This window comes from Amblyomma mixtum, chromosome 4 (assembly GCF_055824585.1).
Source record: "Amblyomma mixtum isolate Tamu chromosome 4, ASM5582458v1, whole genome shotgun sequence".
NCBI classification, from domain to species: domain Eukaryota; kingdom Metazoa; phylum Arthropoda; class Arachnida; order Ixodida; family Ixodidae; genus Amblyomma; species Amblyomma mixtum.
This window is the reverse complement of record NC_143015.1, coordinates 145,110,878-145,132,747: the sequence shown is the minus strand read 5'-3', so window position 1 is coordinate 145,132,747 and position 21,870 is coordinate 145,110,878. Positions and strand designations below refer to the sequence as shown.

The following is a 21,870-nucleotide window of genomic DNA, read 5'->3' as shown; positions in this document are numbered from 1 at the left end:
AAGTAAACAGGTTTCCCACGTCCCAAGAGGTAAGATGGGCGCAATAAACACGCAAAATCTAGTAACATTCCAAATGTAATTCCAAATCTAAAGCTTGGGATCACCTCAACGCACTATGCAACTTCACTTTCGAGCCGGCTTTATGGCTGTAATTCTATGCAAGACGACGCTGATGCTTTAAAGCTCATTCAGTGCTGGAGGAACTGACTCCGCCATTTATCTCACTTAATGAACGAGAATGCTTCCGCATAGCGACGGGACCACCAGCGAAGCTGGGCTCCAGACCCTACGTTCGAGCTTCGGTTGTCAGACATGACAGCAGTAGACCCACGACAACATGAGTCGTTATTATCCGCCACGTTCATGACTGCGCTGCTGAGACTGCCCGCACTCTGCTGGCCCGAACGCTACTACAGTCGGATACAACCATAGAGTTTCTTACTATTACCTAGAGGGAAAGCTGGCAGCCCGTCTATGGGAGTTTGCATGGCGACCCCTCGAGACCACTTCAGCCACCATGGGCGCTCAAAGCATCATGGGGCGGTGAGCTACTTGTTGCGGAACTGCAACTTTTGGCCAAAAAATAATAGAAAAATAAAGCTGTTTGATAACTACAAATGTCCTAATATTCAATATCTTGTCTAATGATTGCAACAAATGAGCAGAAAAGCGTTTAAGTGCAAAGTTTGCCCAAAATAACAGACGACTCGCTCTCCTATTGGCCTAGTAATGAACACTATAAAAACTAATCTTTCGTAATTAACAGGCGCACTTTTAAAAGTAAATATGTTTTAAAAAAAAAATGTTGCTTAAACCCTATAAGAGGTTTTTAATGGCATTTCAGAAAAGTGAAACCTTTTATTGGCGTCGTGTGTCTATGCGTTTTCACTACTATGGGTTTTGCACACTGCGTTCGCGCGAAAGTCGTCTGCGCACACACGAACAACGTTTTCGGAATGAAACGTCTTAGTAGTGCCACTCTGTGTTCCCAAAAAAATATGACTGTGCCGCAACAAGTAGCTCACCGCCCCATGATGCTTTGGGCGTCCATGGTGGCTTAAGTGCAGCGCCGCCAGCTTTCCCTCTAGGTAATAGTAAGAAACTCTATGGATACAACTCAAGAACGCAGCGGCTTTTCCCCTCAAAGGAGGACCCCCCTTCCAGCCAATAGTGTGCGGATTCTCATGACCCTGCTAACGCGACAATGCAGGGAGTGGTAGATGAAAGGGGGTAGTCCCATCCCTGCATTGTGACCCTGCTAGCAGGGTCGTGAGAATGAGCCGACGCCATTGGCTGGAAGAGGGGGTCCTCCTTTGAGGGGAAAAGCCGCTGCGCGCTCTTGAGTTGTATCCGACTACAGACAAAGATTGGATCAGAATTCCGTCTCGTTAGCATTACAACTTGAAGACAAGAAGTACCATCGCTGCACGATTACCGAACCATCGAACTCTACCTCGGCTGGGCTGAGTCAGTCACTCTTTTCTTATGATGATGATGATGATGAATTTTATGACGCAAGGGTTTCGTCTTCTGAAGGTTGGCTCGAAGATACATTTCCCCAAGCATTTGACCCTAACTAAGCTGAGCGCCAGGCCAGGGGAAAGCTTGTACCCATTGTATCAAATGCGTGTACTTGGCGGCACTGGGGATCGAACCCCGTACCTCCCGCATGCGAGGCGGATGCTCAAACCACTAGGCCACCACTGCGGTCCCCCCCCCCCCCTTTTTTTTGTTTTTAACACGACTGCCACGACCGGCGGATGAGCACCGATGTCACAAGGACACGGTTAGAGACCGCAACAAAATGGCAGATAGAAAAACAAAAACCAGACGCGCATATAGAGTCGCACCGTCGCTTAGCGCGAGCCACACCCGACTCAAGACGAACCGGGCAGAAAGCACACGCTTCAATGGTCGCGCGCGGGGGTAGGTGGTGCGCGGCGCAAATCGCAACCGCCGACCGGCCCACCAAGCGCAAAGTCCAGTCGGGCCGCCGCAAGAAGACCAGTCGGGCCGCCGCTCTCTCCACCAACAACCACCGCGCCCCCACAAAAACACAGCTGACCCCCAACGCCGCCGCCGAGCGGACAGGCCCGAGCAGAAAGAAGGGGGGGCTCCTAAAAAACTCGCATCAGCAACGCCGACTTGAACGACGACCGACGCCCTTGCAGACGCCGCCACCTCCGTGGCCTTTCTTCGTGCCAGTCTCCCTTCTTTTTCGTCGCAGTTGTTTTGCTGCTTCTTTCCTCCATAGCTGGGGCGCCCCTTCGCGCGCGGATATGGGATGCGGACGCTTATGCGATCCTCCACCCCAGCCGGGCCACGCGCGCCGAAGAAGCAAATCCCTCCCGCCGCCGCAGACCCCAGCCCCGCACCACCGAGCAACCACCACCTTGATGCCTCGCTCATCCGTGCAGCTTTTCCCCCGTCGCGGTACGGCGGGGATCGCGGAGATCGGGTCTCGCCGCTCGGGCTGAGCCTAGCCTCCCCCGCCCGTCAGCCTGCCCGAATCTCCAAAAGCCGTCGCAAGCAGGAGAGAATAACGAAACAACCGTACCAGAAAAAGAAAGGAGAAATGCACCGCGGATGATGGTGCTCTGCACGTGCCCGCCAGAAGAAAAGGTAGGTGAGGAACGGAACAAAAAGCAAGGTAAACTTGCCGCGCGTGCCCTCCAACAGGCGTCGCCCCTTTCTTCTCTCTTTTTTTCTTTAGCTACGCCCGCCCCAAACAGAGACAGACCTCTCTTTCGCTAAGACTAACGTGGCGCCTAGCACCGCCGTCGCAAGTCAGTCGCTGCGCGCGCGCCCTCTGCCCACACACGCGGTCCTTTTCATTTTCTTCGCCTGGTGCGCTCAGCTGACGTCTTTGTCCGCTTACGGCTCTTCTTCTTTTTCCTTCTCTCCGCTCTTCATCATCTTCCTGGTGGTCCGGCATTCAGCCGGGCAGGTACGCTCACCGACGAGAACACGCAGCAGCGTTGACAGCCTTTCGCGCGGCGTCAACCGAACGATGAAAAGAATGACAGAAGAGCGCACGGTGGAAAGAAAGGATAGTTTTTAGCGTTTGAAAATACATGAAGTGCCGGTGTGAGGGAGGGGACATTGAAAAAGGCAACGCATTCGCAAGATCACGCCTTTGGGGGTCGCGTTGCGACCAGGTTGGAGGAGGCGCTGTACGCGTGATAAAGACCCGGAGTCTTGGACGGAGGACACCACTCACACTCCATCATCAAACTGCTATTCGTACGAATAAGTTATTACCACCTCACACATGGCTGTATGACTGCTCTGCTGACACGTGAGCTATTGGTTCTGAGACCTCTTGAACTAAATGACAGCTGCAAAATTCCCCACAGACCATCACCTGCGAATTCGGCCCACTGTTTGATGCAACCCCCACCCTCCCCCCTCCCCGGCTTCCACCCCCTCCGGCATATTATCCAGGGCAAGTCTTCCCCTTTGCTTCCGTTGCCGTAGCCTGGATATCCTGACCTCCCCACTCATCCTCTGCACGAGATCTACAGTGCATGTCCCTGACTACACTGCGACACCCATACTTATCGATCCGTGAAGCTCGCATCCTTCACCGAATACAATTTAATCTCCTATATACGCCAGCCTAACTTTACTTGTACCGGCACACTTCCACACCTCAGTGCACAAACTGTCCACACACATATATGCAGATATAGAACACTGCCTTACACAGTGCCACCCAAGCCTTCCAGTCCCCCGCCTATCCTTCCCCTGACCCCCACCATGGCCCATCTGGCTAGCCTCCCTGGATCTAAAACTGCAACGCGCCCTCGTCACCTTGGCCCATGACCTGTTAAACGCCTAACGTAAAGGCTGTTTTAATAAACGTGTTACACCGCCACACCAGCGCATAACACGACGCAGTGACAAGGGAGTCCCACGACACGGCAAAGTGGCTCCCAGAGAGCCCGCTGTGAAAGTGGGCTTGGCACTGACCGTGGGAAGCGCCCGCGACGCCATCCAACGCAGGGGCTAATCGAACGCGAAAGGAAGACGTACTACTACGCACGCAGGCAACATAAACAGGCGTGGAAAAAAAACCAAGCGGAGAAAAAAAAAAACACTCACCGGCCAGCTCGTCGTCGAGGTCCCGCTGCGACATGACGGGCGTGAGGTGGTACCAGAGGCGGAAGGTGTCCCTGCTCAGCAGGTGGTTGGCTTCGGGCGTGGCCTCGAGGAACAGTGCCACCTGACCCCCGTACGATGTAAAGCAGCGCCGCACCTCGCCGTCCTCTTCGCTGACTCCCCGAGACTGGCCCTGCTGCGAGGGCATAAGACACGTCTTCTCAGGCAACGCCTCGTTGCTATCATTGTTGCTGACGTCATGGTCCTATGGCACGTACACACGAAAGGGAATAAGTCAGGGTTTTGGTGTATAACGGGACAGAAAGATGGAGAAAACTTGAGAACACGGATGTGCACTGGGAACTGGTGTTGTGTAGTATTTACTTCAGGTCTTTACATGGTCACGTGATGAGCGTCGTACACTACTTCCTGGCATCCTGAAACGATGGTAATGCTCTGTCGTGCAGCGTCCTCCAGGTTCTTCTTCCTGACTGCCCAGGAACTGAGAGGAGCGCGGTAGCTAGCTAAGCTATTGCTAAAGTTTTCGGAGGACAGTGGCCTTAGTTATAGGCGGTAGTAGAAGACGCCATTATTCTCGCTAAAAGGCACAGGAGGAGCTACTGCCGACGTACTCGTATATAGTTAGAGCGTGGCTAATACTTCCTGCATCTTACATAGCCACCATCAGCCATAGATCATCTATGAAGTAAGAAAGAAATAACTTCGAAAGAACTTGGGAAGGCTCTTGAATGATCTTTAAAGCAATCGTGATAGAATTAAGTTTGATTATATTGAACACAGGTGTCTCGCGTTGGCAAATGTATAGGTGTGGAATCACTTCGAGCTTAAATAACCCCTCTGGTGTCAGCGCCACTGTTAAATTTTCTTTCACTATTATAGCCAGACCATTTTAGCTTAGACGTACTTCAAGCTAGGAAGGTCGAAGGCTAAGAGACCCAAGGAGCTTAAGAAGGCTCGGGAGGCGTGAAGGAGGTCGAAGGCTAAGGAGGCACAACGGGGCCTCGCAAGCGGATAATATTCACACGGCGTGACGCGTCTTTTCAGAATCGCCATATCCGGTCCTCCCTGGTTCACAGGGCAGCGCTGCATGTGTACTAGCTGTGCTCACCTTGAAGATGGGGATGAGCTTCCGATGGCCCTCCAAGTGGACGGCGGCCCCGGTCGAGTTGGCGTCGATCTTGACGCAGGCCCGGAAGTCGCGCGGAGAGCCTCCACTTCCGGTTCCGCCCAGCCGCAGCAGCACGCGCAGGGCTCCCCGAGGGTACTTCCACGTGACGCGGCCCTGGTCACAGCGCAGGTACACGGGCACCACGGAGCGAGACTTCAGCCACCGCTGAGAGGACGAGGACCGCGACGTCTCCGAAGACCGAAGGCCGCTGCGAACGACGGTAGAGAGGACACTGTTAAAGGGGTAATGCAGACGCTGTGGTTTGATCGCAACATCAATTATGCAACCGAAGGTCTTCTCGCATCATGTTTACAGCAATACGGCTTTATTGGGGAGAGAATAAAACGTTTATTCTGAGACCCCAAGTCCTGGGTTGCATTTAAAAACGGATTCACGATTTAAAAACGTCGTCATCGTAGTGGAGGAAGCAGATGCGGTTAAGTTGCGTAGAGTCAACCGAAACCATAATTAGCTAGTAGCTGGAGTATTCAATGTAGCCGTCTGTGGCAGAATAACCAATAAAGTCACAACTCCGTAAAAACCAGTGGGGGCTCTTCGGGAGAAGGTACCCTAAGCAAGAAATTTTACACAAGAAAACCAGGCTGAACACCCCGTTTTATCTATAAGGGCTTTCAACTTCCAAGAAATACATTGTTTAAATGGAACCCCCCTTCCAACCATCCCCACCAAATCTATAAATCTGTCCCTCGTAAAAACGGGATAAACGGCCGGACGAAGGGTCTGGACTACCGTGCTCTGCCATAGGGCGTAAATTTTCCTTTTTCTTTTTTAAGGAGAGCGAGATTGTAGGGTTTGCCTCGGCGATGCATTGTAACGTACGGGTAGTACGGGCTCTGTCACAAGTATGCACGTGGGAGGTCAGTTTAGTGTTATGTCAGATCGGAAGGCGTATATAACGCATAAACGCAAGTTTACATAAGCGTTGTTGCAAGACACAAATCCCCGGTGTTTGAAAAAACGTGTACGGCTCTTCTAAAACACGTGTGTAATTTTTCTTACGATTTAAAAGGGTCCCTCGCGCAAGACCACAAATCTTCGACGTATAGGGCGAACTTCATTGCGTTCATCATCTCTTAGCTGGGATACGGTGTGTGATATCAGATGTGTGCTTAGGCGGAGCCCAAAGTACAGACAAGTTCCCACAGCAGTGAGGAGTTTTACGTTAAGAGTCAGGACACTTCGTGCTATCCCCACCAGCGGGCGCGGCTCCACCAGTCGAACTAGAGTTACTGTATATGCTAATATACAGTAACTGTAAGTCGAACAGAAGCAAGACGCCCCAACGACACTTTGCATTTCGTCGCTCCCGCACTGAACACGCCCTCGTTAAGCGATGCATGCATACGTAGATGTCCCGCGTGCATACGTGGGTGTGTTACTCAAGCCTGCGCCTTCAACGGCCGAGAGATAAAGCACGAAAAGGCTGACGACTTGGCGTTCTCGCTTTCTAAGAAGCGAGTCGTAGCGATAGGCGCTACGACTAGCAACGCCTTCGAAACGTTGATACGGCGCGACGCTGTGCTTGCGTAATTAGAAGCGGGCATGCGCCCTTGGGAAGGCTATGAAGAAAAGGGGAGGGGCGGGGGGTAGGAGTCCAACAAACACCGTTAGCGCCGAGCCCTCAATATAAAGAGAAACGACCTTGCTGAGAAGTAACGCGTCCGCTCGCTGGCGACTTCTCATCCGACGCGCACGGCCAATATAAAGCGAGCCAATGAGGAAAGCCAAGGCCGACCGGAACCCAACGCAACGTTGGGAACCAACGTCAAGCTAGGAATAGAGGCAGTAGTGCTACTGTGCCTTTGTTGCATTGCCACCGCCGACGCCTCGCGAGTGTGCCAGCAGACGTCGTCATGCCGTTACCGGAAGCAATTGAAAGGCGAGCGAGACATCGCCAAGACAAGACAGGCCGCCACTCGAGACCACTAATTGAGCACCCCCGGTGAGGGAGAGAGGACGCGTGCGGGCGACACCAAGTTTGTCCGCAGCACGCGTCTGGAAAAAAAAATAATAATCATAACGTCGAGCCAACCCCTACTAGACCCGCCAGCGCCAGCCAGCGGAACGGGTTTTTTTTCTTTGCCCAATTCATCCTTCGACCCTCACCCGGCCGCCACCCTTCTTGGTGCTAGGCCTAATTGGCGTCGTCGAGGCATCAAAGATGGCGGCTCCCCGCCGCGCGCGCGCGCACGCCACGCGCGACGCTGATTGGCCCACCGTTGTTACGAACGGCGGCGTCGTCTGCTTGTCGCCCCGTCGGTCGATCGTCGTCTGCGAGCGAACGAGCTTGTAGCAGACGACGCCGTCGCTCTGCGGATACGCAGTTGATGCAGGGACCGGTTCCTTCGCCCAAATGTTGTTTCTGTATTTTCTTTCCTTGCTGCTTTCGCGGTTGTGTCAGCCCTTTTAATGGCGGTCTAGTCGCAGGAAGGGACCCCTGTGACGGGCTGTTTGTTTTCTTTTGCCGCCGCCACGGCCATCTCTTGTCTCGAAGAAAGCCGCGCGACGGCATCGCGTCGGTCGCGTGTCGCGGATCTCTTTCTAACCCCCCCCCCCCCCCCCCCCCCTTTTCGTCCGTCAGCAGCCTTGATCGAGGCCAGACTGAAATACGTGTCCCGAAAGAGAAAGTGTGCTTTGACTGACGTCAGCCTGTCCACCTGCCGACTATTAGTGTCAACGGCGCGCAGAAGACGGCGCTGTAGGGGGCAGTGCAGACGGCGAACCGGGGCGACTCACTTTTCCGGCCTAGTAGCAGGTGACGCCGACCGATACAGTGCGAGGGTGAACCCAGAAACAGAAGTGGACTCTCCGCAGAGCTGCAATCGACTGTCATCGACCTGTCTTTGAGAGCGCATATTATCATAAGGGAGGAGTAACCGGGCACAAGGAAAATGGCGGCCGCCGGGACAGCAAGCGCGAAAGGAATAGAAAAAAAGAAAACGACCGGAAAGGAAAGGCGGTACTAAGTGAAACGAACAGTTGCGCTTGCTGCACTTCGCACAGCTTAACAACAAATAATAACAAACTCCAGGTGCTTGCAGTGAACCAGAAATCTTTGTGGACTTGATTCAGACTGTCCTCGTAGGGAATCTTCCACCACAGAACGCACTCAGATTGCGACATAAACCTCATTTAAAAGCTTGTTTGCTAAGCCTACTAGCATGACAATAGAGGAAGTGGCCGATGAAAAGGGATAGTCCCTTCCCTCTGTGATATGGTTAGTCCCCTCCTTGCTCTATTCATGACAATCGGCCGGCGCCATTGGCTAGAAGGAGGTGATTTGACAAGGAAAAGCCGCTTCTTTCTTGAGTTGTATCCAGCTAGTGTGCCTCTTCTGCGCCATATAAAACTACCGACTATATAGCAACAACCACCTCAGGCTGTTTTAAATGCACAGTAAATTCCATGCGGCGTCTTTGTTGTCGCCGAAGAACCAACTCTCGACTCGGCCGCCTGCCAATGTGCACACACACTTTCTCCTAAGACCTCGGTGCCGGAAGTCCTGTATCTGAGCCCGCCTTGTCAGCTTCTCAGACGGGCGTTATCGGCACTGATTTGGAAGGGCAGAGAGCAGCTTGAAGAGTGCAAAACATGAGAGTTGGGGCTCCCTGCAAGGCATATGGCGTTCCAAGGAGCGTATACCCACGTGCCTGCTCTGTGACTGCCGTCTATAGCTGCGCAGTTTCTGTCGTCTGTTTGTCAGTTTTCATGCACCCAGACATTACGTCGCCACGAATTTGTCCTTCGCCCTGCCATGCCTTTCATCGATCTCCTCGGGAAACATACGTCGTCTGCTCTTTTTATCGTAGCGAAAGAGCAGGTGTTTCATTGACGATAACGGTAGGAGATATTGCGCAACTGATGCAAGGTCCCGGTTTCGCGAAGGGGCGAAGCCATCGCTTCGTCTGCCGCAGCACACGTTGTCAAGGCGTTCTATCAAGAGGAACAGAATTAGAATACTACTACGCTTGGCCCCCTAATTTCGAAAGACCCTCCTTGTTTAGCTAATCACAATGTGAACAAGGCAGGGAAAACCTCAGGGTGCTTGGCAAGCACCCTGAGGTTTTCCCTGCCTTGTTCACTTTTTGATTTCAAGAACCACCTGACTAAACTCTCTTTAACATGGAGTGCTAGCTTATCTGTCAGTCATAACGTCACAAGTTACACCATCCAATCGCAAAAAGGCAGAAGAATCCTTACAAAGTATGGTCCCTGGCTTTCTTGTCAATGTAGCTATTTTATTTTCAGTACTTCTTGCCCATCTTATTGTTTGTAGCTATGGTATACAGCGACAAAGGCACTGCTGTGGACGATTCACAGCCCCGCGACCATTTTGTACACCGGAAATCGTCTAAATCAAAATAAACGAAACCGGTGGCGTGAACGAGGTCAGGCCACCTGCATGGAAGCGTCATGCCTCTACGAAGAGCAGAGTTTAGGTCAACATAAACTGAATGACGGCGGCGGAGGGCAGCTGCGCTTCTGCAACAGACTGATCGGAAGGCTGCCTGCTAAAAAAAGCAAACGCTTTTCTTGCACATAGCGGACGGGCCTTCCCCTAGTACTGTTATTATTACTCACCCCAATTCTGAAACGAACTTGCACCTGGAAGTCTTCTGAGGCGACCGTACGTAGGCGGTGCGCTTTATAATTACCGGCGTCACGCGAAGCAAGAACAAATTATTGCACGCATGACGACTTCCCCCCCCCCCCCCCCCTTCAAAGAACACACCTGTTTTCGTTTTGTACAGGCCCGAGCTTTCTCTTCAATAAAAAAAAGGTCTCCCTCTTCACTCAAGCGGTCAGAATTAGAGAGGAGTTATTTCACCGTGACATGTTCGCGCACGTCGCAGCGGTAACTGGCTCTCCAGCAGTGCGATGCCTGGAGAGATGAGCGAACTGCCTCAGAGGCTGCCGTCGCCTTTGTGTAGCAGACGACAAGTCATGTTCATAGATGTAGAACGAACAAGGAAACGACGGTTGATGCGATATATATGTGTATACACACACACACACACACACACACACACACACACACACACACACACACACACACACACACACACACACACACACACACACACACACACACATATATATATATATATATATATATATATATATATATATATATATATATATATATATATATATATATATATAGCGTGTAGAGGGGAAGAGATGATTATAAATACGCTCTCTAAATGATAGTATAAGCGGGATATATACGGGCTCTAGAGGGAGGCAGCGCAAGCAAATCGCCTGACGAATGACCCGAGCCACTAGAGCGGGTACACACTTATTTGAGTAGAGCTCCGACAAAGCGTGACGCCAGTATAAGGGGAAAACAGAGCACCGGGGTGTATTTACATAATGAGCCCCTTTCTTGAAGCGCAACCATCATTGTCCTTCTGCTCGGTCGCCTTTCATTTATCCCATGCTTCGTTTTACCTCTGTCCATGTTTGGAATCCGTAGCGTGTCGTCTGCTTTCGTAGGTAGCAGCAGCGCGATCGTCTGCAACGCAGGCCGGCAGCCGCCATTAGTAGGCAAACGGGATGTTGCTGTTTAGCGAGGAGGATGAAGCCCTGGTGCTTGTTAGTTTCGTGCGTCCTGCTTTCCCAGTGGCTTCACCCTCTCCGTTCGTCCTGTCTCCGCTACAGCGAGAGTGTATTATGTCACGCAACTAGATCGCGTGACGGTCGAGGCGTGTGCCGGGTGTAGGGCTAGACGCGATCGGTTTGCAATGTAGTCGTGTATGTATGTAATACATACCCTACGCATACGGCTCAACAACGGCGACAGCATAGAAGGCGCCAGACAGGAAAATGCCAGGGGAAACTTTGGTTACCGCGCGATGCAGCTGGGCGTTGCGGGCGCGTCGAATTCTTTCTCGCTTTGCTGGCGCATGGCTAGCGTAAATCCAACAGCAACAAGGCCGCGAAAAAAAGTAAAATAATAAAAATAAAACAAGCGAAAGTGGCGCCAGCGGCGTTTCGCCGTCGCAGACGACTTGGGTGGGCGATTCTCGGGCGATTTGTCAAGGATGTGCGTTTGTGTATTACGGCAGGAACACCCACACATACGCGTCGCAACGAAATAAAAAAATTGTGCCATCTGAAAATCATCGATGCTTCCACACTGCGTGAATTCAGGTGGAACCCTTCCACCCCCTCTGCACGTTTTTTTTTTTTTTTGCTTTTGTAGATTTTCAGCGAAAGGACTTTGTTCGCAAAGGAAGTGTTTGAGCGAAACTGGTCGCGTGTGAACTGCACAGTTTCTTTATCTTTTTCACTGAATTCGCGCCTGTATATGCGGCGAATGGACGGCTGACCGAAAGATGCAATCATAGAGTATCCACAAGTAGCTCGTAAACTTCCATACCGATCCTTTATAGAATAAGTAGTTTTCCTTTTTTTTGGTACATTTGCGTAGTTTGGTAACACTGCAAATTCTGCTGCGAAACAACGTTTCAAAGCCCGTTCACCTCTCCTGATATATTTCGTATAGTTTGCGGGCAGATGCATTCGCTTTATGCTAGCAACGAAGAGTACAAAGTTCGATTTTTTTGGTCGATGTAGCGTCCCTTGAACTGCTGGCCTACCTTCATGGAGGTGGCGCGCCAATCCGTGGACGTGCACAGTATTGTTCGCTTACGCTACTTTTTTTACATCCATTTTCTAAGTAGATCAACGGCGGTTTTAAATGCGTAAGCGATATCATCATCATCATCAGCCTGACTACGCCCACTTCAAGACTGAGGCCTCTACCATATCTCTCAATTTACCCTGTCTTTTCCATGAAAAAAAAAAGAAACGCATTGGTCCAGAGTCATTGCAAACAAGGAAGTTAAAAAAAAATGCAATGTGCAAATAGGACCCCACTCCTGTGAAATATGTCTCTCGATAGAAATATCTAGATAACCACCCGTCCAAGATGTGACCATAAATCCGCCCCAGGTGCATATTTCGCGCGGCTCGCATAGTTAAAAAAAATTATGGCCCTGCAAGATGTCTAACCATACAAACCTACGGAACGAACGCCCAGTTGGCCTCGTGCCGCGGCCAACGCAAAAAAAAAATACGAAAAAAAGATGAAGTGAAAGAATTCAAGATGCGACTATATCGGCCGCATCGCTACAACCTCATAAAACGGTAGGAGCAGGTCGCGGGACAGGTCCCGAACAACCTTGGACATCTCTCTCTGGTCGCCATTGGCGATTCTGCAAGCGCTGCCTCCAGCCAGCCACACACCGTCGCATTCCAACACCCTCTCCCACCGCACCTGCACCATCGCAGCTGGCGTAACTGCCAACGGACCTCTGCTCCCCCCCCCCCCCCCCCCCTGACGAGCGCCGTTAGCTCATCTGACCCGTCCCAATTATGTTCGCCTAATGATGCACGCGGAACCGTACAGAGGGAGTTTATGACGATTCTAATTGCGCGGAAATGTGTTCTATTTTATTCTTGCAAGGGTCGGCAGCGAATTACGATTTCACGGTATACATGCGTGTCGAGGCTTGTGGAAGAACCTGGAATGTGCAACTAGTTGATTTTGATTGCTTCTAATGATAATTAGCACTAGTATAATAACGCTCACTGCATACAACGTTTTAATTTCGGCCAACCATGGTCCTCCGAAGCAGAAGTCTTGTCATTGATTCCACCGGCAACATATGGACACAACATTTATGTCCTCTAATCTTACCTATATGTACAACCTATACATATAGTACAACTCAATATCGAAGCGGTAGATGCCCCTGAAAGTAGGCCCTCGAACAAATGGAGTTGGCTGATCTTCCATGACGCAGGGTGCTTAGGCTAGGCTAAGCAGGTCCAAGGGGATTAAATACGCCATGGAAACCTATCGACGGCATTTGCTGGAGGAGCTCCTTTGAGAGGCATTTGCCGTTTCGTTCCAGTAGAGCCGCGAAGATTTCACGCGAAGATTTCACGCGAATGCATTAAGTGCTTAATGCCATTAAGTGCTTACTGCCTTAAGTTTTAATGGCATTCGTGCGGTGCCACACGCATAAATTTAATGGCATTAGCCTTACTGCCATTCGCGACCCACTGAGTTCGCCACAACTCATTCGCCCGTGCAATGTGTACTCTCGTTCCCATTCCACACGCAGAAAAGCATGCAGCTTTGTCAGTTACAACTGCCTAGCCCACTATAAAATGGTTCATTCTTAACTTTCAGCCAGATGAGGCACCTAAACCGCATTTTCGATGCGAAGAACGCCATTTTAACCAGCCTTATTGACTGGTAGTCTCGACTTATGTGCTGACATGCGAGTTTATGGCTACTTTTTCGACTTGTAAAGCAGGAACAGCCGTATTTTCTGGAAAATCGTTTTTACATTACATTTGAACATCGTTCCCGATATATTCTGCTCATTAGGAATGTTTATATTAAGATGAAACTTTTGACTACCTTGCAAGCGTTATCGTCATCGTCACTTTCGATAATGGCATTAAAAGTGGACGTGTAGCACCAACTCCGAAAATAATGGCATTAACAAACAAACTGCTCCGGTGAAGCGGTGGTCCTGGGTTCGAACCCCGGACCAGGACGAATTTTTCTTTACGAAGTTTCTGAGAAAGCTGTATAGCTTTCCTTTGTAGCCGTATGGCTGCGCTCGGGTGGATGACAATGAGTAATTACTCCTTTATTACAAAGCAAATATAAAATTTCCTGTCACGCGACTACGTCATTCAAGAATTTGACATTTGGAATCCTGAAGTATGAACACGCAGTGTATTTCGTACTCAGATTTCTTGCCCTTACCAGTTCGCATTTCTACGGAAGAGGTGTGCACGGCGCCGTGCGAACTAAGGACAGACGGGGCCACTGAACAGGTGGATGGCCGTGAACGTCGAGTTTCTTATCTACCATCCTTACTCACCGGTTTTGCTAATGCGCTGTATATATCCCCGACGCAACGCGGCACGCCAGTTCTGTCAAGGTCTACAGCCTTTGCCCGTGCCGCCATCTTTCTTTTTCTGCACAGCGCAACTTTCCAGCCGGTTTTCTGCCCGCCGAAAGCTGAGAAACCACAAGGAAGCAAGGCAGCTAAAAACAGCGGCATTTCATCGCGTGCGTCTACGAACAACTCGAATTACCACAAGGGGCAGCAATTAAAAGTCGATAATTGGAACTCGAAGAAGACCCAAAAACTTGCGAATCGTTCGGAGCTCTCAGTCAGGGGAACCTTTCCAACACTCTCGATGACGACACGTTTAAAGCGTTAGTTCGGATAAACAGGAAGTTCGAGTTAACCGAATCGGTAATTCAAACTCCGAAGAGAATCGAAAACTTAGTTCGAATAGTGCGGACCTCTAACAAGGGGAACACTTTTAACGCTCTCGACGTCCATAAGTTTAAAGCGTGAATACGAATAAACCGGAAGTTCGAGTTAACCGAGTTCGAATTATATCGAGTCCCCGGCGTTAGAGAGCGCCGCCTGCTATCGTGCTCGTATGTATACGACTACTTTCCAACAGCGCTGTTACGAAACGGCTACGGAGATACGCAGCGACATTCGAATAAACATTTAAACCTAACAGCAGATCGAAATCTCAAAGCGAGCCGCATCATCGTTAAAAAAAAATCAAATACAACACTAATCCGTAAAACAAACGAGCTCAGTTTCCACAGGCCGTATACCGACTTTATAACGTCTGCGTTCGGCAAGCACTTGCGTCTGCTGTCGATATACACAACATTCGACTCAGGCGGATATTTGCGATCAAAGAGATAAGCAGAATTTTCAATTAGGAGTCGGAACAAGACTGTCGATCCTTATCTCGCGAATCTACGGCGGGGCGATTTATTCAGGACGCAAAATCGGGGCGAGCGCGCCATCGAAACGCACGCGGAGATAATTAACCTGTCCGGTCGGTGCTTGCGCCTTTCCTACCATCGGTGCGCATACGAGGTGGACTCGACATACATATATGCACGCGCATATATACAATCGTAACATTCGTACAGACTGCGGCTCCAATGGGAATATTTGCGAGGTGTGGCGGCATTCTAAAAGCGTTATGCACGTCGAAAACGAAGCGGCCTTCGCCTGCCTCACCACGCGAGGAAGGAAGGGCGCGGTGCTGGTATACACTTCGGGCTATGGTTCTTATGTCAGCCGGATTATGCGGTGGTCGAACTCCGCAGTACCAAAACCACACACACACACATATGCTCTTGCAAAGTTCACGCGCTGCTGGAACCGAGGCACAGCGCGGCACTGACTTCGAGCAAGTTTAACTGCAAGATGTATTTGTAGCGGGGAAAGGAAGTAGCTTGCAATAAGGCGTTAGGCGGAAATCTGTAGGAAGTTTCGTCCGCTGGGTTTCATGTTCGATCTGATTTGTGTTCAGCGTTGAATACCAATCAGGTGCTCTCTCTAAGCGCTTACTGCACTGTATACGCACACGGCTTGCAATAACGATGAGGCGGCCGCCATGTTGGAGAACCAGAAGTATACAAAGAACTTAGTTTCCTCATTTCCCCTGTTTAGGGACTCATAACGTAACATACTGTAGGTTTCGCTGGCACAGCTGCGTATTGTTCTGTCCTTTGCCCAACAAGCCGGTTGCACTGGCGGGATCCTTTGTTTAGTATTAGACTTAGTGGCGCCAATCCATTCTCTGAAACGTGAATATATGTTCAAAACGTTTAACCATCACGAAAATAAAACAATGCCAAAGGAAGCGTCTCAGCGAAGTAAACAAATAAAGGAATCATTAGTGTGCAGTCAGGTTTCCTTGCAGGGTGGCTTTGAGTGAGTCAGAAGGCGGTGAGACAAACGAAGACCTGTCTGCAACGCTTCGATGATCTTCGGTGGCGTCAGCTCGCCTTCCGTGACTGTTCAATCTTCTTCGGGTTTCGTTTATTTTTTAAGATTTGCAGCCTTTTTGACAGCTCTCCACGGAAGCGCAAGCCGCTTTCACCGGGTAGTTAGTGTACGAGGCGATATTACTTGCACCACTAATTACAGCGGCTAAATGTTACTTTCACGTGAATGGCGCAGATGTAATGAGGATAAGATGAATTAAACATAAAAGCATCGGGGCATTATATTTGTCGTGTCATCATCATCCAAAAGCGAAATCGGGAAGCAAGGAGAAGGTGTTTACAGGTGACAACATACAGCTCTTGTTCAACGAGCGACGAAATGTCACACCAACGGGCGCCATTTTTCAGCTCCCTGCTGTTACAAACCAGTAGAACTGCGGCAGGATTCGAACTCCTTCACCTGCTCGTTCAGCAAATGTTACGCCGGACGAGGCCAATTATTCTGAAGGGACTTTGCTCACTGCAGGGATTAAAAAAAAAAAACTGCATACAGCCCAGTGTTGTCATGTGAGAGATGAACACTGGCGAGCGTAATATGTAACGTGTTCATGGCGCTTAATGTGGTTACGAATTCGTAGCGCAATAATTAACATGCCGCAATTAAACTAAATGTCAATTGTACAGAAGTGCATAGAACGACCAACAAAAGCTTGCAACCGTTCTTCAGGTTCTACACCATCTTTCTGCACTTTGTTGAAGTACCACTCCACACGACAAGAATATAAGGTTTTGTTTCACAGTAAAGAAAGCGTAACCAGCATGTTTCATCTGCATAAGACAATAGAGTGAAATGTAAAAAAAAAAAAAAACGCTGTGAATACTATCTATCAGCACATTTTTCACGCGTATTCGAATATGTCTCTTACAACGAGGAGTATATGCTAGCTACACCATGCTAAACCCGAAGTATGCACTACAGTCGCATTGCTACAGAGCGATATGGCTGCGATCCGCGCGGCTTACCACCTGAACACGCAAGGTGTGTACCGTACGTTACATATACCGTATTGTGCGTTTTTATCGTAAAGACTTTCAAAATTTTTCTTACCTCAACCGCTGGCTCGTTTGCGGTGAAACTGCACACAGAGCTTGCGTATTATGGTAACTTTTGTATCGTAGCAAGTTTTACAACGGTACTTACTTAGTTAAGCCGCGCATGATGCAAAAGCGTAATCGTCTGCGTCGAGATCGGCGTACCGAAACCCAAAACACCGAGGTTTTCTGAAGGGTGGCAGTAGCGCCATCTGTCTTCTGCAGTGGAAAGCGTCACAAGGCGCCAAGGCGAGCGTTTCAAGAACTGAAGCGCTGCGAACATTTTCCGGCCAACTGAGCGGAAAAAGGCCAGAAACAACTATTTTAACGAGGCTGTGCCGTTAAAAGAATATTGTTTGACGTCTTTTTTTCGTCCAATGGCTTTATCCAATTCAGCTTATATCGTCTGCTTTCGTGGCTCGTCGGAGGACGACGTCGCGAACTCCTGAGCTGTGTTTTTCTTGTTTAATTTCGTTGTGGAAAACAGATGGCGCTACTGCCGCCCTTCAGCAAAAACTCGGTGTTTTGGGTTTCTGTACGCCGATCTCGACGCAGACGATTATGCTTTTGCATCATGCACGGCTTAACTAAGTAAGTACCGTTGTAAAACTTGCTACGAAACAAAAGTTACCATAATACGCAAGCTCTGTGTGCAGTTTCACCGCTAACGAGCCAGCGGTTGAGGTAAGAACAATTTTGAAAGTCTTTACGATAAAAACGCACAATACGGTACATGGCGGCTGCAATGTCCGATCGGTTGCACACATGCGAAAAAAACTAGAAATCTAGAAGCTAGGAAAGCAGACGAAAAGTAGCCATGCAGCAGACGACGCTCTAAAGTCGTACACACCTGCCATCCCAGTCGCAGCCGGAGTCGTTGCAGACGACAAATTGTCCCAACGCGAGCAGAAGGAAAATGCACACCACAGACCGTTGCAGCACTGAGTTTGGCGCCCAAGCAGCGCGCCTCGCCAAAGGCCTTCCGGGGCTGTTACACTCCATGCTGTCGAAGACGACGACGAAGAGGCCGCCGCCGCCGTGTCAGCAGCGGTCAGGCACCGTCGTCACACCCGGGTTCGGTCGTGGTGGTCGCCGTTGCCGCAACGACATAATCTCCGTGCCCGAAACACCACAGCCGGCGAACGTCACAACAACCACCACACTACACGAAAACAGCAGATCGAAGAGCGCGCGGTCAATCCTGAACCGGAGAGGAAATGGAGCACACCGCTGGCACAAAGCACCACACCGCAACCTGCAGCGCTGTCCGACCGACGCGTCTCAAATCCGCGCGGACTAGCTCCGGTGGTCGCGCTGGTGGTGGTGGTGGTACGTCCGGGTTGTTTCTTTGCGAGTCGGGGGCGGAGCCTGGCGGCCCGGTTTGGGAAGCGGGATTCCCCTCCTCATTGGTCGGCATGCGGGGGCGACCTCGAGAGAGGGAAAGAGAGGGGAGATAGGACGTTTGCTTTTGAACCGTAGCGCCCGCGAAGTGCCTGGGGGGTTTAGCGACGGGTTGCGCGCGGCGCCAAACACTTCGCGCTCAAAAGCGTGCTAGAGCATGTGCTGGAGCTCTCTATATGGTGGCGCCATCTAGAGACTAAAACTGAAAATACCACCTGTCTGTTTTTTTTTAACTTAAAAGAGTGGAGCGGTTTTTGAATTCACAGGTTCAAAACCTTATTGCCGTCATTATGGAGGCCCCTCCGCTCCCTTACCACAGAGTTGAGCCCTAGTCCATCAATCCATCAAGCATTGAGGGACTATGGTCGAGTGCAGCAGTTCAAGCGCGGCGCCAAACACATCGCGCTCAAAAAACGTGCTGGAGCGATTTATATGGTGGCGCCATCTAGAGACTGAAAACTTAAAGTACCATCTGTCTTTTTTTTTTTGTAATCAAGGAATGGAGCGGTTTTTGAATTCATCACATAGTTCATGAGTGCAGTAGTTCAACATTAGCGTTAGCTGTGATTACAGGATAGAAACTTCTTTGCGCATTGATCTAAAAAGCAAACCACTTCAGGAGATTACAGTGAGTCAGATTCTTTCTTGGCGAGAAGACACGTTTGGACTGCAAGTTTTCTTGGTGGCCTACTTCGTGCTTACCGTGGCGGCGCCTCGCGAATAGATCCCCAAAGGGATCAAGGCGCGCTTTTCCAAAACTGGTTGGGTTGCAGTTCTTCACGGCGGCGCGGTGCGAACTTTGAATGGGTGGAAGAGCGGGCTAGTTGGTAGTTCATCTTGGGGGAAAAACACAGCGCACTCCAAAGACACGGACGAGGTAAGAAGACGATACGGAGCTGCCTACCCATGTCTTCCCGCCCACTTTTTGAACAGAGCTCTATCGTCTTCTTTCTTCGTCCGTGTCTTTGGAGTGCGCTGTGTTTTTCCCCCAAGATGAACTTTGAATATTGTTCTCTAATCGCGCATTGGCTAAGACCTGCGCAAAAACTCAGTCCACTTTGCAGTTACGCTGAACCCTCGTGGTGGTAAGTGGTTCCGCAGAGGATTGTTGATCGAGCCACAGTCTGTTACATATAGATGAGGCCTTTCTTGACACCATGTTCAGTTATTTACAAACTGCGCCGTAAGATGGGTCGCGCAACAAAATGATACGGAACTCAAATTATCGCAATTGTTTGACTGCACCGATCGAGGTCTGTCAGCGCACCTGCCTCGTTTTTTTTTTTTTTTGTGCCGGCTTGCATCCGTTACACGTGGGTGAGGAAATGAGAATGGCTGAAAAGGAGATATGTTATTAGATATTCGGTCACTTTCACAATATGCAGCTGGCCAGTACTCCGCGACGGAGTTCTAGCTCTGAGCAATTGTGTGGCCCTGGTGGTCGCCCTAGGCGAAGGTTCCTTTCCCAAGCCATGCAACCTGAGAAGCCGAGCACAGTGATGGCGCCAAGGGGACCACCTCAGAATTTGTCGTACCAACGCCACAAGGCGTCATGCCTGCCGAAAATTTTGTGCCGCATTACGACAAAAACAAATTTCGCAAAATTACTTCGCAAGGCTATGGCTGATTCGACCACCTCCTCTGCGCGAACAACCCACGTACCCCCTTTGGCAGAAGTAACCGAGCAACAGGTTTTTGCTTCTCAAACGTATAACGGAACACTTACAGCAGCCCTAAAGATCGAACGGTGCCATAATGTAAGGACAAGGTCTCACTTTTCTTTACACCTGTGCCGGGTTACTTTTGGCACAGACTGTACATTTATATTTGCGGACGCAGTGTCCGTTCTTTCTTGCTTGGTCAACGCGGCGCAAGAGGCCGTGGGCGCACGGTTTTGGCGGGAAACGGCTCCGAACGTGTAGCTGGGAGGGAAGGCGACTTTGTTCGCTATCGCGTTGAATGTGCAGTTTGGCATGGCGCGCCTAGACTTTTATTACAGCCTTAGATAATGGAAAACTTTCTCAGGGTCCCCATGTATGCCGTAAAGGCAGTGGGTCCCAAAGGCAACGTGGGAGCTGTGGTGAAGGCGACACGTCGGGCCCCCAGATCCATGCACATAGACCTCCCCAAATAAAAGAACGCATGACTTTTGAAGGCTGTAACCTGAATGAATGCAGGTCGACCCAGACAAGCCAGACAGGTCAAGAATTTCCAAGAAACCTTAGTTCTCAGCAGGATGAGCTTAATTGCCAGCAAATAGAATTAAAACATAAGCGCCTACGTTTCCGCTGCATTTCCGAAACAAGTAGAAATACAACTCGAATGCGCTTAGTAGGCAAGAATCTGCACTACGTCCCACTGTCTTCGACTGTTCAGCCTGTGCAAGTGCTTTCAATTTAAATGCGCTTAGGGGAGGGGGGGAGGGGGGGAGCGAGGAGCCCTTTTTTCTATTTCGCATACTTGCCTTAAAGGCATAATTTCGGTTCGCTGCATATTAAAAAAAATCATGTAAAGTGTTTCATGCAGGAACCGGACAAGGCTCCTGCTCTTATTGTTGCCAGTCTGCCACTTGGAGAGAAATCCTCCTCCCTTGTCGAACTTGATCTGCTGCTCGCATATGTGCTTGTTCCTTGCTTTCGAAGCTGCGTAACTACGAAACACATCACAGGGGTGATGTGTGCAAGGAATGACTGGAGATTACAACTCATCGACTTATAAAATTCAAACAAAAAACAAGACATCATTTTCGGACGTGGTATAAATTTCTTTATTAAGCTCGTTCCTGCTTGTTCCCATAGCAAACAACAACGCTCGTTGCTGCACATTTTCAACGCCAGACTGTGTAAACGATTTTATTAAAATTCACCAGTGACGCTTGCCAGGTGGCACGGAATAAAATTCACCAGTGATGCTTGCCAGGTGGCACGGAATAAAATTCACCAGTGATGCTTGCCAGGTGGCACGGAATAAAATTCACCAGTGCTGCTTGCCAGGTGGCACGGAATAAAATTCACCAGTGCTGCTTGCCACGTGGCATGGAATAAGCTGATCGATCGACACTTATGCTAAACACGAAACCATGCTCATATGAAGCATATAACTATGGGCGAGCATGGTGGCAACGAAAGGGGAAAAAGGGTACAATCTCCCCGCGCCCTGCGAATGCACACTGCTCAGTATGCTGTCGTTCTTAGTTGATGCACAGCACATCAACCAAACTAGTCAAAACCTTTAGAAAAAGAATTTGGAACTAATAATATGCATG

At 49.9% G+C, this 21,870-nt stretch overlaps 1 protein-coding gene across 2 annotated transcripts in view; it reads right to left on the bottom strand.

The window, feature by feature from the left end:
• The window catches only part of LOC149348632 (meteorin-like protein), a 62,034-nt gene extending 43,360 nt beyond the window's left edge, over window positions 1-18,674 (bottom strand). Inside the window, exons 1-3 of one of the 2 annotated variants that reach the window (XM_089588230.1) lie at window positions 18,055-18,674; window positions 5,231-5,498; window positions 4,105-4,294 (exon numbers count right to left, since the gene is read on the bottom strand). In XM_089588230.1, the coding sequence (XP_089444356.1) occupies window positions 4,105-4,294; window positions 5,231-5,498; window positions 18,055-18,206 (610 nt within the window). In that variant the 5' untranslated portion in view covers window positions 18,207-18,674. Of the gene's footprint in view, window positions 1-4,104; window positions 4,298-5,230; window positions 5,499-18,054 lie in introns of both variants that reach the window. The other variant, XM_089588229.1, reaches the window with a different exon arrangement.
• Between the last annotated feature and the right edge of the window lie 3,196 nt (window positions 18,675-21,870).